The 16,438-nt window shown below is 39.5% G+C and overlaps 1 protein-coding gene across 1 annotated transcript in view; it reads left to right on the top strand.

Annotated features, from left to right (window-relative positions):
• Nucleotides 1–5,274: 5,274 nt before the first annotated feature.
• LOC122070532 overlaps nucleotides 5,275–16,438 on the top strand; it is a 17,155-nt gene continuing 5,991 nt past the window's right edge. The window contains exons 1-2 of the mRNA XM_042634714.1: nucleotides 5,275–5,372; nucleotides 5,649–5,732. Coding sequence (XP_042490648.1) covers nucleotides 5,712–5,732 — 21 coding nt within the window. The 5' untranslated portion in view covers nucleotides 5,275–5,372; nucleotides 5,649–5,711. The remainder of the gene's footprint in view (nucleotides 5,373–5,648; nucleotides 5,733–16,438) is intronic.

The raw sequence follows: 16,438 nt of genomic DNA, 5'->3' as shown, positions 1-16,438 counted from the left end.
AAAGAACCTCCATCCCCATATCGAAATTGTGCTCTTCATCCCAAAGCCTTTAATCTCCATGAAGAGCAGCTGCAACGAGCGGCATCGGGCTATGACGAGCGGCAACAGGAGTCTATGCCACATCTTCCTATGCGTAGAAAACTCTCCTTGAACTCCACGTTGAAGGTGAGTGGAGGTTAGGAATAATGAGGGATTTGGGTAAAATATGAATTGATCATGTGTTTTAGTCAGAGGGTACAACTGTCATTTCAACTCCAAACTTAGCAGTGACTGACGGCGGGGGTGCGAATTATGTGTTAAAAGAATGACACCTCACAGCTCATCCAATCAATCAACTACTATGATCTCTCCCCAAATCACTCCAATGCATACATTATTTCCTAATTCACATCTCACATGACAACCCAATGTCTCTCAACGGATATATCTTTCCAATATTATTTTATTTGTTAACTTATTCTTCTCCCTAAATCTTGTAATCATGTAATGACTCTCTCCTCTTGTCCTCATCTATATAAGTAAGTGAACATGTACAATAGAATTATTGAGACTAAAATAATCAAAATATTCAATTCTCTTCATTAGGCAGAGGGTGTCTTTAATTGTGGCACCCCCTACCGTCAGTCGTTAGTGTAATACATAAATCGATTACCTGCAAGCAGTGGTTTATCCAAAGGGTTCTTTGGATATTCATCGTAAGCACGAAAAAGTTGTCTGTGTTTTGGGAGATTAGGGATTGTAAAATCGCCAAACTCACGAAGCTCACAATTTGCAACTGCTTCAACAAATGATACACCGTCTCCTGTGCATTTCACCATAAAGTTCCCATCTGAATCCATTACAACTCTCCTTGCAAATGGATAGTAATGAACCAGAACCTTAGCCATGGCCTTGTTTGATTGTTTCACAGAGATTAATCTCTGCCCTTCTCATCGCATGATCATCCCTCTCAAAGCAAAATAAAATATCCAAAGGATCAGCCATCATGAACACTTCTACAGGCGACAAATAATAGAGCCCATCATAAGTCTTCATTGTGGGAGTGACAACAACAGGCTTAGACTTTGTTATTCTAAGTAGTGCTTCTCCAATTCCATGTGAAGCTTCCATTGAGAATCTCCTCCTACCTGCACAGAGGCTTAGTAAAACATGCCAAGAGTAGCATCTTTATATGTTTATGATGAGAAAGGGACTTAGGCAGCGGTAGTACCAATGTGGGATGTGTAGGTATGCACCTTATCATAAGCATAGAATAATGATGAGAAAGGGAAATGACTTCCTCAACCCTCATCAAATGCGAATATGATGTCTAGATAGATGCTTCCGTGTGTGTTTTCATTGGCCTCCTGCACACGTAGAAGTGAACTTCCCTTCAAGAAACACTTCCCAAAAATATAATGATGATAACAATGCTAACAGAAGGAGATGGGTGGATATCAGCAATAAGGAAGAATATTGTTGTCCTACTTCTGCTCCTAGGGTTAGAAAGCAGAGAATCCTCTACGGCGAATGTAGAAGGCAGTGAGGGTCCCTAACGTCAGATGGACCCTGGCATGTGTTGGGGTGCGTGTCAGGATCCATCCGACATATGGGACCCTGACTGCCCACTACGGCTTGCCGTGTAAGATCCGGACTCGGTTGCAAATCCATAATTAGTGCTACAGAGTTTTTACTAAATGGTCACTTTTGTCAAGTAAAAAATGATTTGAGCATTAATCCATGGTCTGATTATTGGATCTCTGACGTTCCTTTGCCCTAGAGCTCCATTTCCTCTTCCTCGCAATTCTCTGGGTGTTGTTGCTGATATCTTTCTTCATGACCCTTCATACTGGAATTTGGATTTAATGTATCACTAGTGGCCACCAGAAATTGCTTTCAAAATGATCTCCATTTCAATCCCTAAGAATCCAACGACTTCTGATAAGTTCATTTGGCTGGGAACTTCTTCAGAATTATTGTTTCTCCTGCCTACAAAATAGCATTGGGTGATGTTTGCTCTCCACTAATCTGATGTGACTCCAAGTCTGGCATACTCCGACCATTTCTAAAACCTAATTCTTTAGGGGATCTCCACGTACATGTAGGATAAACACACTTCACGTACACTGCTTATCCAACTTGTGTCAAGGGGATGGGGGTGTGGATTCTAATAAGTTTGAAATTATCCAATTTTATCTTTAATTTTTCACAAGTGTACTCTTAACCCATTAAGTAGTTTCCTTTATAGTGTGTCCTTAAACATTTGATTCAAGGATTATACACATTCATTATCTCATAGCATGAATTTTGAGGGTTGATACTTGAGAGCAGGGGTGTCAATCGATCGGTTTGATTTGGTTTTAGTTTAAGTTGAATCGGTTTCAGTGTGGGAATGGTGAAATTGAAATCAAAGCAATGAAAAAAATTGGAAAATTTACCGCGCCACCCCCTAAGAATGCCACAATGATAAAACCACCCCCTCTGTTTCACCAAATTATTCTCAGACCCCCTACCGTCAGTCAATGTTAAGTATGGAGTTAAAATGACCATTATACCCTTACCATTAAAAAACTTTTGTTTTAACCATTATACCCTCCCCATCCCTTCCAATCTCTCCTCCTTTGCTTTCCTCGAACAGCTTATTATCTCCGACGCTAACCTCACTGAAACTATCCCCGTTGATATTGGAGACTACCCTTCGCTCACAATCCTCGACCTCAGCTCCAACAGTCTCATGGGTAGCATTCCTGCAAGTATTGGTAAGCTCATTAACCTCCAAGACTTAATAGAAGGGAATAAAATTAACATACATATATGCTAAATCTCCATTTAAGACAAAATCGGGTCAAAAACACGAGATGGAATAATTCGTTTACAGAAACCCTAAATCCACAATAAATAGGACTACAAAATAAAACCCTAATATGGCTGCAACTTGTGACTCAGAGATCTTAAGAAAAGGACGGAACGGAACTAATCCCAGAGATTTGAAGAAGGAAAAGGTAAATTTCTATCCATCTACAAAACGAGTTCTGCTTGAATAGATCAGTAACAATAGGAGGAGATATAAAAGCATAAAGATTCTCATCCCACCAGCTCACAGGTAAGATTCCAACTAAGATTGGGAACCGCATTAGCCTTCAAAATCTTCTTCTCTTAGATAACCGTCTTGGGGGTTCTCTACCACCGGAGCTCTGAAAACTGTCTAGCCTGCAAGTCCTTCGTGCCGGAGGGAACAAAGATGTTGTCGGAAAAATCCCAGATGAAATCGATGATTGCGGAAACGTAACTGTATTGGGTCTCGCAGACACCCAAATTTCTAGGTCTTTGCCTGCTTTCTTCTCTTAGATAACTGTCTTGGGGGTTATCTGCCACCGGAGCTCGGAAAACTATCTAGCTTGTAAGTCCTTCGAGCTGGAGGGAACAAAGATGTCATCGGAATGGGACCAAAACCTATCAATTTGGGTAAAGAAATATTAAATTATGGTAAGGGTATTTTTGGTACTTCCTATTTCATAAGGGCATTTTGGTATTTAAAATAAAATATAGTTGTTGATGTCAGCAACTACAATTTATTCCTTAACGGTGACTGACAGTAGGGGGTCTGAGAATAATTTGGTGAAACAGAGGGGGTGGTCTTATCATTGTGGCATTCTCCAGGGGGTGGTGCGGTAAATTTTCCAAAAAAAATTGGTTTTGATTTCTTGTATCGGGTTGGTTTTGGTTTCGATCCAGTTTGGGTTCAGTTTGCCATACAAAATTTATGCAAAAACACTGGTTTTTTTATTATTTTTTGGCTGATTTCAGTTTCTTACCGGTTTGGTTTCGATTGTGATCCAATTTTTTAACCGGTTTTGATTTGATTTTAGGTTCATTTACTTCCTGGTGTGGTTCGGCCTGATTTTGAGTCATAACATTCCCAACTGAAAATCAGTCCAATAAGACTTTGGAATGATTTGTTTGATCTATTTCCTTTTTGGTCAGAACATTTTACCAATTCGGATTAGGTTTTGACACCCTGAGGGCAAGAACACCACCCTTACATGAAGGATTCTATCATTAAGGTTACAGCCCATTACCTATATAGTCCACAAGTTTTCTGTTTATGAAGTCCACACGCAGCCCAATAGGTGATTGGCCCTACAGGTGAAGCCTAATGGTGGGCTTGAAATATTAGCAGGCCAGATGTGAAGGAAGAAATGACCATCATTGCACTTCTATGGGCGATGGGCATAAGAGAGCAGTGAAGGGCATTTCTGACCTTTAACATTTAGAAGAGAATAGTAATGATCATAGATTTGTGGGCGAATCATAGAAGGAAAACTTTCGCCTATTTCAAATATCCAGTTTTATAGTCGTACCCCATTAGATTATCCATTATCACATCATTAATTAACAAGCACAAAACCAGCCCAAAGGACTTTCGATTTTAGTGGGCTGGATTGTGGCCCAAATGATTTTACATGAACAACCATGCCCAACACCCCCCCCCCAAAAAAAAACCCATAAGGCGAGTGTGGATCAAATTCTCGTAGGAGAACAATTATGGTATGGGTTGATCCATAAAGATGAAATCCACCACAAAGTTGATTGTTGGGTGGATTCCATCTATGCAGATCAACCCTGTATGAGATTCTCGTACTAGAACATGATCCGTTTTCCCCTAAGGCTGTTGATACTCTAGTATAGGGGGTCAATTTATCTGTTTGGTCAGACCTTCATCAACCCTATACTCTAATTTATGTAATCAGTTTACATATACTCTAACCCAATGACATAGTAAACGCTTGACCAGTTAACGATGTGTAATCTCTCTCGAGTCAATCGGTCCATAGTGGGCCAAACGGTCATTAATTTGTCTTGAATCAATCCATCATCAGTCCTTTTTTTTTTTCTAGGGGTAGAATTGTGATAACAGTGAACATATTAGTGTCATTTGGAGAAAACACAAAGAGAAACCATTGGCCGGTTCAGTTTTGGATGTATTAATGGGTAAAATGGGGGTTCAATTGGATGCCCATCAGGTATTTCGGTCATAAATTGAACCGATGGATCATCAATACTATTACATATCAAACCTAACATTGGACCGTTTAATAAATAATCCGTTCAATTTCGGTTTTATTTTGTTGGTCTAGGTCCTCTGTTGGTTTGGGCCTCGAAATTACAACCCTACTCCGAGAAGCTAGATTGGGCCCAAGGCCCAAAATACCTTTGGCAAAAGCTAAAAGTTCCAGGAGGGTATTTCAGTCATTTAAGGGGTTGTAATAGTAAAATAAGGGAAGAGCAGGGCGGGCGTGTTTCGCTTACTCGAACTTCACCTTGTGGAAGAGGAAGAGAGCTCCATTGAAGTTTGGAAACCCTTAATCCAGAAGATACAGATCATCACAGAAGTAACTTTACTTTTCCAAGTTCTAAATTTTCTATAGTTTATCGCATTTCTCTGATTTTCTTCTGTTTTTCCTCGATATTGTCTTTGTTTTTGTTTTTGATGTTCATCCCTTACAGATAGAATGGCCTAATTAATCAGTTCAATAAAGGGTTTGCTATTAATTTGCTTGTTCATGGTTTTTTAATGGGGGATGAATGCTTGTTCATGGTTTCATTGCCCCATTTTTTTCTTTCTTATCTTTTTTCCCCGCTTTTCTTTGCCTTCTTCTGTTGAACAGATATTTGATTCGATCCTTTATTACTCATACCTCCTGGGAGTTTGTATCTGCAGTAGAGGAACCATGAAGAGCAATGAACCAAAGGTATTCTTTACCTGTTAAAAATTTATGATCTCATTTTTGTTATTTGGTTGTCTCTGCATGTGCATTTTGTTATTATCAATGGAAACGAAGTTCTCTTTTTCGGGGTGGGGGTGGGGGTGGGGGTGCGGGGAGGGGAGGGGGGAGGGTTGGGCTTATTTATTAATCATTGAAAGAAACTGTTCTACCCCAAAAAAAAAAAGGAAATCTGATATTCTATTTTGGTTATCATCAGAAAGGCTGCTGACTTGATGGTAATAGAAGAGGGTAAAATGTTGTAATGATCTTTTGAGCTCCCATTTGGAATTGCGCACTTACAAGTTTTGATTTTTTCAATTTTGGGGTGTAACTTGAAAGTTTAAACGACCTGTACATTCTCTTCTAGTTGGGTTGCTTTGTTGAGATACAGTGTCCAAAACTTTTTTCTTTTTTTTTATTTGTTTTGGTGTGGCTATTGGATTTCATTTCTTCTTCGATTGTATGTTTCTGAGGTTCCATTAGCTTTTGTGGCTCCAATATTTTGAGAACTAGAAAGTGGAAAGCAGAGTGTAGTTGAGGAGGAGTTACATTTCAATGTGCAAAATAATGAGTGCATCTACTGAAAAGATACACTTATTCTAGGAATAACTATGGCAGGTGAAGTGGAATGTTTCATTATCACTTTTTTGCCCATATTTTTTTATTTATGGTGCTCAATATTTTGAGGGTAGTTAGAGAAATTTCACAAACAAACAAGATTGTAGCAAATCCCTACATATAGGTCTCCCGGTGGCACCTTCCCCAACCCTATTAGCATAGACCTTCCGCTGCATGAATACACAGCAATGCAAGTGGATATTTTGCATTTGGTCGTGAACCCCGTCACTCGAAAAAATGAGAGAGAAGAGAGGCTGTTTCTGCATATCCACCTATCGAGCTTGATCTTTTCCATCTCGGTCCCTTACCTCGTAACCCAATAACCCACCTTGGTCTTCTTGGGTTATCCGTGGAGATTTATCATTAAGTAAAAGAAAAAAATCGATCGGGCTCTCTTTTATGTAGATTTCAGGATGTGGATTTTAATGGGGTTGGCTCTCTTGCTGGGAATTCTGAAGTGGGTTTTAATGCACTTGGTTCCTTCACATCTATGAACATTTTGATTCACAGATCGAGTATCCTCCAGGACCTCAGGCAAGTGTAGGGCAGGGCAAAGCAGAGTGAGCACAACAGTTGCTAGAGGAAAATGCAGATTTGCAAAGAGGGTTCAGGTGTTCGTCCTGGGGAGTGGTGTCGTTGCTTCTCTCTCTCTCTCTCTCTCTCTCTCTTACCCAGCCCGTGAAACCTACAAATGGATATGCTGCCACATTCGGCGGCATAGGATGGTTGCCTTGAGCTCATGGAGAATTCGGTGGATCATCTCTCAAACTGGTGTCAATGCCATCGTCCATTGAGGGCTGCAGATAGGGAGGGTCGTTGGATCAATGCAAGACATGCGAGAGCGAGGATGCAGGAGTATAGGGTAGGGTAGGGTAGGGTAGGGTAGGGTAGGGTAGGGTAGGGTGGGGTGGGAGGAGGGAACATAGTGGGGGGGGGACAGAAAAAACAGCGAGGGAGGGAGTTCTCTGGGAGTCACAATGGAGTGGGTAGAAAGAGAGAGTGCAGGGGAGAGGCGCCAGAGATGGAGAGGGAGAGGGAGAACCGGGAGGGCAAAGATTTGCTATAATGATTTTCCTTAAAGTTAATTGACAAAACTACCCTTTTACTTCAATTCAGAAGAAAAAAAATTGTAAGGGTAAATAAAAAAAATGGTGAAATGAATTGCTTCCATGGTTTAAGATCTTGCTAATATCTCTCTTTTTCAAAAAGGCGAGACAAGATGTATGGTGAGTTATAATTGTACAAAAACTCGACCGAGATTTTGAGATCTCACCTCAATCTCGCCAAGATCTCGCCTCTCTCTCTCTCTCTCTCTCTCTCTCTACTTTTTTGAAGAAAGAAACGCCAAGGAGCAAGGATCTTGGTGCTTTTGCTTTAGGATCTCCACTCATTAAAGCTTAAAGAGTTGAAAATATTACCTCCTCATCCACATTTGGAGTTACTTTAATTTTCAGTGTATGTAAATGTGACTCATCAGCCATCAATGTTAATTGTTAAACAATTAAGGAATTATCTATAATAATAATAAGGCCATTACCCAGGTTTCCCTCACTTAAGCAGGGTTCTAGGAGGGTATATAGGTAGACAGCCTTACCCCGTTTACGGAGAGGCTGGTTCCCGGGACTCGAACCCGCACCACTTATGATGTTGGTGTATCATGTGTTAATTGTGGAATGTGGATTGTGGAATAGAGCATACTGGCCTAGGGTCCGAAGAGTCGGAGACTACTTACATAGGGTATGAAGTCAAAGTACCATTTTAGGTTTGTTTTTTAAAAAGCTGATGTTTCCATTATGTTTAGAAGGCCTACAATAGGGTAAATACCAAGTTTCAGGGGCTACAATGATCATATGGCCATCGAGAACAACCATTGAGTCGACCGGGAAAAAATACATGATCTCACCAGATCTTTCTTTTTTGGACCAGCGAAATAGGGGTGAAAGCGGGATCTTAGACCTTGATTGCTTCACTCTCCATAGTGACTAATAGAAGGACCCTATATTTTTAGAATATTCCCATTCAGGTATGCCTTGACGTCTAATCATGTACCTTATTTACCTTTTATTATATTCATTGCTTACCTTTTACCGGGGAGTATCCATCTTATTATCCATAAAAGCCATAGATAGATAGAAGTTATTCAATTTATGTTTGAGTTGCAAAACTTGCATGCAATTACCATAATCTATTTTGAAGCTGAATAAATAATGCAACCCTGGTTACAAGAGTACGCAACCCCAAATATGTACTCAAACTCCAACACTTATAGTGTTAACACTAAACTAACCACACAGAATAGAACTGACATTCAGCGTATCGGCTAGGGAGAAATAACCAGCAAGCAAGGGATATGCTACCCTACTAATTGGACAGCAGGTAAGGTCCAAATAACAACTGGGGACAATCACTAAAATTTCAGGAATAGGTCCTTGTACTAGATCACAGAATTGACAGCATCTCAGATTTAGAGAATTTAGGTCAAAACTGAGAATTCTTTGAAGTTACGAACCAAGGCCTAGACAGGGCTGAAACTGAGATTGAAGGTGGTTGATGAGGAGCTTAACAAAACCTCAAACTCCAAGCCTGAGTTGATGGCTGACTGCAAAGATCCGGAAGTTCTTGAAAATTAGGGCACTAATGTTGCCCTGGTGAAGTCCTCCAAAGATGGATTGCAGAAGCTCAAGGACCAGGTAGATATCAAAGATCGATGGTAGCCTAGAAGTCACTCCTTCAGGGCTGTCGCAGGTGGTGTTGTGTCTCAAATCAGCAGCAACATGCAAGGTGTGTGATAACCTTGTAATTAATCTTCGAATAGGGCTTAGATAATACTCACAACAGTCGAGAAAACCAGAAGCAATAGAGAAGATGAGATGGAGAATCATTGGAAGATAAAGTGGATAGGGGTGGCTCTATTAGCCTGGACCTCTTACCAACAAATATCCCAGTTGTCTACAGTCTATCTCAAACAAGGTTTGAGCAAGCAAACAACATAAATTTTCATTGATTTAATTGTGTAAAACAACTAACAATTGATGGCCTTATTTAGGTGAAGCCTGGTCTTAAAATTAGAAAGTTACCAAAAAAAAAAAAACTATTCTTTCTAAGACTTTACAAAACTAAAACTAATCACTTGCTAACAAAGAGAATAAAATTAAAAAGAAATATAAGTCTTCTAGAAAATGTTGGTCAGTTCCTTGTGTCTTACTCCACAACTGGCTGCCAAAACAAAGCTAGAAGAATCTGGAAATTCTTCCAATCGGTAGCTGAAAGTTTTCTTTCTGTTCAAGACTTAGAATAAGACAAGAAATCTCCCAAACAAATCTGTCGAAAGTTCTTCTTCATTCTTATTGACCAAGCTTTTGAATAGGACAAATTAACACCTCACAATAGAAATTGGTAGAGGGAAATTTGAGCCTACAGCTGTCCTCTACTTGCTTGACCAACCTAGGACCAATCTAGGATTGATTGGACTGGCTAGGCTTAATGTAGAGCTAGTTTACACTAGGTAAATTAGCCCCAAAAAGGTAAACAGCCCTCAATCAATATAAGTTCTGATTTCAGACTTGGGGACCAAGTAAAGCAACAAAAAATCCTAAAAGAAGGGTCGAACTGAAACTCACAAGTGGATGGATGTTTGGACTGTCAAACCTGGTCAAAAGAGCCCTCAAATACTGTTGTAGGTTCCTAAACAGTGGTTGAATTAGACCTGAGAAAGGATGGCAGAACCAACAATCGTCCATAACAGATTTAGGGTTTCAGCAGGGTAAGGGAGAAATCCTGCGGCTTCCTCTAGAGGGCATCAAAAGCCCTCAACTCCTAGTCGAAGATGGTCCCTGATGGCCTCAATTAAACCCCAAAAGGGCTTAGGCACAAAGGTGTTAATCGGTTTGGTTTCGGTCTGTACGGGACGATTTGGTTCGTTCACATTTATTTGGCTGAAACCAAAACCGAACCATTTACTAAATGGTTTCACGGTTTTTAAATGGCGCCGGTTTCACGGTTTTTAACGGTTTTGATCGCAGTTTAATCCATACGGTTTCTAAACGGTTAGCAATCGGTTTGCTAGTTTATTCGCATGCTTACTGAAATTTACTTTTGTTTATAAACGCTTCAATCTTGTATCAAATTAAATGAGGCATTGAACAAGCAAGGATTTTACTACATAACTACGTAATAGGAGTAAATTATTGAATAGACTGTTGGACAACCTCTATGGTCCTTAATTCTTCCCTAAATTAAACCCATATTATTTTGTTAAAACAACCAAACAACTAAGCAAAAGAAAATATTACATAGAGAAAGTGAAATGCAACAAAGCTGCTAATGAACACAACTTATCATTAGTGTTCTAAAGTTAAAGAGCATAAGGCACTGAAAACATTTCAATTAACCCCTTATTCTATTAAATAGCTATACGGGTTAAACGGGTCGGTTTTGACGGTGTAAATGGTTCGATTTTCACGGTGTCAATTCGGTTTGAAACCAACGAGTTAAACGGTTAAAACCGAACCGACCCGTTTAGCTAACTAGTCTTAAACTTGAAACCAAAAACGAACCATTTACTAAACGGTTTTGCGGTTTCGGTGTAAATGGATCGGTTCGATTTCTATAAGCGGTTTTAGTTTCAAATTCACATCCGGCCTACAAAACCCTGTTGGTCTGGGAGATATTGAAGAAATCAATGGACAAGAAAACCCTGTCAGTTGGCTGCTTTTGATACACCCTTTTGGCTGCTTTCAATCTGAGTTGTATTGGCACTTTTGTACTTCAAAATAGATTGGATCAATCACTGTCACACTCTCTCACAAACTGAAACAAGGAAGAAAATAGAATAGATGGAGAGTTGAGAAGGGTGGAAGAGAATAATGGAATGCGTATCTCACCCCATAAGTTTTGGGTATCACACCCCTCAAGAGTTTAGACATCTCACCTCTCAATGACAACCTTTCAGCCGAAGACTATTCACTCAATAAATTCATTAATCAAATCTCCCTCAGTCACAATCAGTCAGTCTCTTAAATAGACACAATAGCTCCTTCAAAATAGAAGGTTACAAAATAGGAAAACAATTGAAATAGAAAACTAACAAGAGAAGGAAAGTAAGTAACTAGGAAACTAACAACTAAAACATTCTTAAACTAATTACTTGACTAACAAAAGACTCTAAAAATCCCAAGGGGGTCCCCGAGTTGGCAAGGGATCTTCGCCTCAGGAAGCATGTGGTTCTGAGTTCGACTCATCTTACCTCATTGGGGCCACTCACATGGGGGTGTTTAGTACTCTTCACTGCTTTCAGTGAAAGTTGAATGGTTTTCATTCAACCCTAGCATGACCCGATCCATGCGGTTGTGGGGTCACTATGGGCCCGCGGGATTAGTCAGGCCGAAAGCTTGGATACCCGCCATTAGCCAGAAAAAAAATACAAAACAAAACAAAACAAGGGACTCTAAACACCAAAAAGGTATCAAATCCTTGAAGAATAATGGGCTGGTTCTTGTTCACATAAACAGTAACTTTCCTTTATCTTCCTCCAGTTGTATCTTTATAATAAGACAAGATAGCACTCAAACTGAAAGCAGTAGATATTTTCTGGAAGATTTTAACAATTGTTGCTGCCCTTCTTGAGATTGCTTTCCACCAAATAAAGGACAGTACTTTCCTTTTTTGGAAGATCTTTTGGATGTCAAAACTTGGAGGAGTTACCGTTCATGTGAACAGTATTTTATGGTTTTGGCCCTTTTGGGGCTGCACAGTGATTGGTTCGATGGGCCCCAAAAGACTGGAAACCTGGCTGCACATCTGGCTCAAGACTGGCCCAAAATAGGCTAGATCTGGGCTGGCTCTTTGGCGGTTTGATCCATCTACATCAAGGCTGGTTCTTTCTTCTGTTGTACTTCAAACCAGCCATGCAATCTACATAATAAACTTCTCAATAGTTTATTCATGAGGAGTGAGAAGGCTAGATGGCATATCCTGAAAAATGTCTGCGGTTTTTTTTTTTTTAATTGTCGAAAGATTAAAGAACTGTCAAGTCTTAATAGTTTAAGTCAATAGCCTTTGCCTGCTGGAGGTTCGATGTGTTTGATGAGGTGGAAATATAACCATCACCTAAGAAGAATACCTGACTAAGTTCGCAAAGGTAAGTTTAGTCAAACTCCTATGATCCTTTGCAAGTGTAAAGTGTGCACTTGTATGGAGATTTTTGGGTGTACTATTTCACCTTCAAATGCACAATCTAGGGCTCTCAAAATTTGTTATATTTGATTGAGGATAAAACTAAAGCACCAAGTACCTCTGTGGTTTCTATGTGTGGGGTAAATGACTTCGTCGTTTATTATTTCATTGGAAAATGGGTGTGATGGAATGCCATTGGTATCATCTTTATTTGAAGAAACTAGAAAAGTCCCATTAATGATTTTATAATTGGGCATTTTTACACTTCTTGAATTTTTAAAGCAGATAGTTAGAAATATCCATGATTTTTAAAACGGAAAAGTATGGTGTGAGGACGAAAACTAGGAATAGGTTGCTTGGATGGCATTCGATTGGCCTTTTGGGTCGCTTTAGGTTTCTCTTTTTTTTTTTTGGGGGGGGGGGTGGGAGGGGGGGATTATGGCTTTAGGCTTTGCTAGAAATTTCAAGTGATGCAAAAGCAGAACTCACCATATATTAGTGGTCATGGATTAGCGTCAGCCGCTGGACCCGATAGGGGTAGTTCTGTCCTATCAGGTCCCTATATGTGCATTAGGGTTTGTTCTCTTGTAATGGGGGCATTCTAGTCCTTGTACACATTATTTTTAATCTTTATATACTAAGGATTCCTGCGATCAGCCTCATTCTGGACTGATCGCAGGCTGCTCTCACCTTGAGGCTCTCTGTGGTTTCTCCTTTCTCTTTCTCTCTTTTTCTAGTTTTACTGGTTTGGTTACAGGAATCTGGGATTGTAACATGGTATCAGAGCTTCTGTAATCAAATCAAGGTTTTACATCATCATTCTCTGCTGATCTCAACCCTGCGCTACTCCTCTTTGGTGCACAACCACCTATTGCTGCTCCTACCTTAAGTTTTTGTCCTGATTATAGTGATATAAACACAATCAGGCCATCCTACCTTTACTACATGGATTCAGCCCTTATTCTCTGGAATCGCTGAAGCCGATACACAATTCTGCAAGTGCTTAATGGCTGCCGCCCCTATGTGTGATTTTTTTTTACTGCTGCCCTATGTGTGAAGCTCTACTACTTTACGGTTTAATGTGCTGCTGGTTTACTACTTCTCTACATACTCTACTAGGCTTTTGAAGCCTCCTTTTGCTGCTCTCATCAAGGTCGACACTACCATACCAACCCCCCCTTATCGGTTGGATTTTTTTTTTGGTTTCTTGGGGTCCAATTGCACTTTGGCTGCTATTTATCTGATCTGGTTGGTGAGCTCTACTTCCTTGATTGTCTCTGCACTACATACTTGTCATTAATTCTTGCTCTCATGGCTGAGACCAAGACTACTACCCCTACCATTACCTCCTCTGTATCGGACAATGTGAATGTCCAGATTACTTCTATCAAGCTTAAAGGAAGCTTGAATTACCTTCTTTGGTCAAAGTTTATCTGATGGCGAAGTATAAGCTTGATTACACCACCTCTGATCCTCCCAAAGAATCTGACACTGGTTACGCTCAATGGCAGAAAGAGAATGCAGTAATCTTAATTTGGTTATGGAATAAAATGGAACCAGATGTGGCTGCCAATGTCATGTTTCACTCTACTGCCAAGGGAGTGTGGAATGACTTGAAGGAGACCTACTCTCAGGAGAAGAACATGACCCATATCTATGATATCTATGAAAAAATATTTCAGTTTCGCCAGTTGGACAAGCCACTTTCTGAATATTACAGTACTTTCAGAGGTATGGTTAAAGAACTCAATGTCTTCCAACCCTTGACCACTGACATTGATAAATTGAAGGCTCAGCGTAACAAGTTCTTCGTCTCTAAATTCCTGGCTAGTTTGAACAATGACTTGAAGGCAGTGAAGGGTCACTTACTTGCCAGAGATACTGTGCCTACTTTGAATGATACCTACTCACGACTGTAGCAAATTACTTCCTCCACCATAGTTGTCAAGGCGACGACTAGGCGTCCAGGAAGTTTGCCTGGGACCTAGGCGACAGCTGCCTTGTTGCATTGCATGTCGCCTTGTGTTTTGGCACTTATTTATGCCAAATATCATACAAGTAAATGTTTTTAATATTTGTTATTTCATTTACTTAAGATATTATTCATAAATAAGCAAATACCCCCTATTTGAATCCAATAAAAATAGTTTAAAAATCAAATTCCGAAAGGATAAAAAGTTAACCCCTTAGTCCAAGAACAAAAACTGGATTTTGGTTATAGGGACGATTTTCAACTTTTAAATGCTGGGGTTTTTCTCAATTATGAAAATTTTATAAATTCTATCATGTTAAAACATTGCTAAAAATCAAAAGTCCGGTAAAATAATATTTTGTTTTGATATTCATAAAATTATTTTCATTCAGGCGATTTTAACAGTAATCGCGCACTTAAAAATAAGTTTGACTGAAGCATAACTTTGTCATTGCAATTCAGATTTAAGTCATCTTAGACTTGTTAGAAAATTGGTTTTATATTATAACTAATACAAAAAGTCTCATGTAAAAATAAAATCATTTGACCAGTCAAACTTATTATAGAATAAGAGCATTTCTTTAAATGTTGATTTTTTATAACTTAATATGACTTAATGTTAATTTTTTATGATTTGATGTGGCTAAATGTTGATTTTTAATGACTTGATGTGGCTTAATCTTGATTTTTTATGATACAAGGTATATATAACTTACTAAATAATGTTAGAAAATAGGAAAATAAAAAATAACACTTGTTCGCATTGTTCACCTTAAGGCGGGCGCCTTCTCGCCTAAGCGCTTAGACAACCCTCCACTACCTTGATTTGCCTTGGCTCCGTGACAACTATGTTCTGCAAAGTGATTATTTTAGGTATCTGAGCTCAATCATAGATAAAGAATGTGATATAGAAGATGATGTTTCACATAGAATTAGATGTTGAGATGTGGTTGAGTGGCAAAACTAGGAAGGATAAAGTAAGGAATGGTCATATTAGGGCTGATTTGGGAGTAGCTCTGAATTCTGATACATGATAAGCTACAAAAAAGTCAATGGAGGCCTTTGGATGCTCCAGTACGGAGGAGTGATTTGATTCAGATTGAAGGAACTAATTGAGTCAGGGGCAGACCTAATATGACTTTAGGAGAAGTGGTGAGGAAAGACATGCATAATTGAGGTCTTGTATTAAGTATGACCTCGAATAGAGCTAATTGGAGGGCAAGGATCTATGTAGCCAATTCCATTTAATTGGGATAAGGCTGAGTTGTTTGTTTGTTTTCAACAAAACAGAAATCACCTATAGAAACTTGCAAAGTTGGTTGCAAAGTTGGTGACTTGGCTGTAAGAGGACCATTGTTGTCTTTGTTTCTCTAGGAGGTTTCTCACTTCTCTTGCTCTCTAATCGCATGGGATTTTGTAGAGTTCATTGAACATGTTAGTTCTGGGAAGCCTTTCATGGGGAGGGTATGTTTCATCAAAAGTATCTTTATTTCATTCTGGATGTTCCCAGGGAAGTAACAAGGCAGCAGAAGAGGGACTAGGACTTGGAATTATTTTACAGCCAATCTCGAGCTTAACTCAGTGCAGCACATAAAACCTTATGTCAACTACTTAGGATTGGCTATATGATGCTGCTCAGTCCAGTTTATGTACAGGACAAGGCCACAGCTGCTGTCAACTTACGTTCGTGTCTTTTATTACAAACATTATAGTTCATGGCAACATGTACAAAAGGTCATCTTCCCTTTTAAATGTGTTTTGTCTCATGAGTTGTGATAATACCTCTTGTACCTGCCCTGCCTCTTCTTTTCCCGCCTATGTCAATCCCTGAAAATCAGGGGGAAGAAATTAACATGTTTGTGTTCCTTGAGGTAGGAACAGTGTAATGCCCTCCCGCTGAACACAACCCCCCACCACCACCCCCCCC

Source organism: Macadamia integrifolia, unplaced genomic scaffold (genome assembly GCF_013358625.1).
Source record: "Macadamia integrifolia cultivar HAES 741 unplaced genomic scaffold, SCU_Mint_v3 scaffold94, whole genome shotgun sequence".
Taxonomy (NCBI): Eukaryota; Viridiplantae; Streptophyta; class Magnoliopsida; order Proteales; family Proteaceae; genus Macadamia; species Macadamia integrifolia.
Note: the sequence above shows the minus strand (reverse complement) of the source record. Positions and strands in the feature narration are given on the sequence as shown.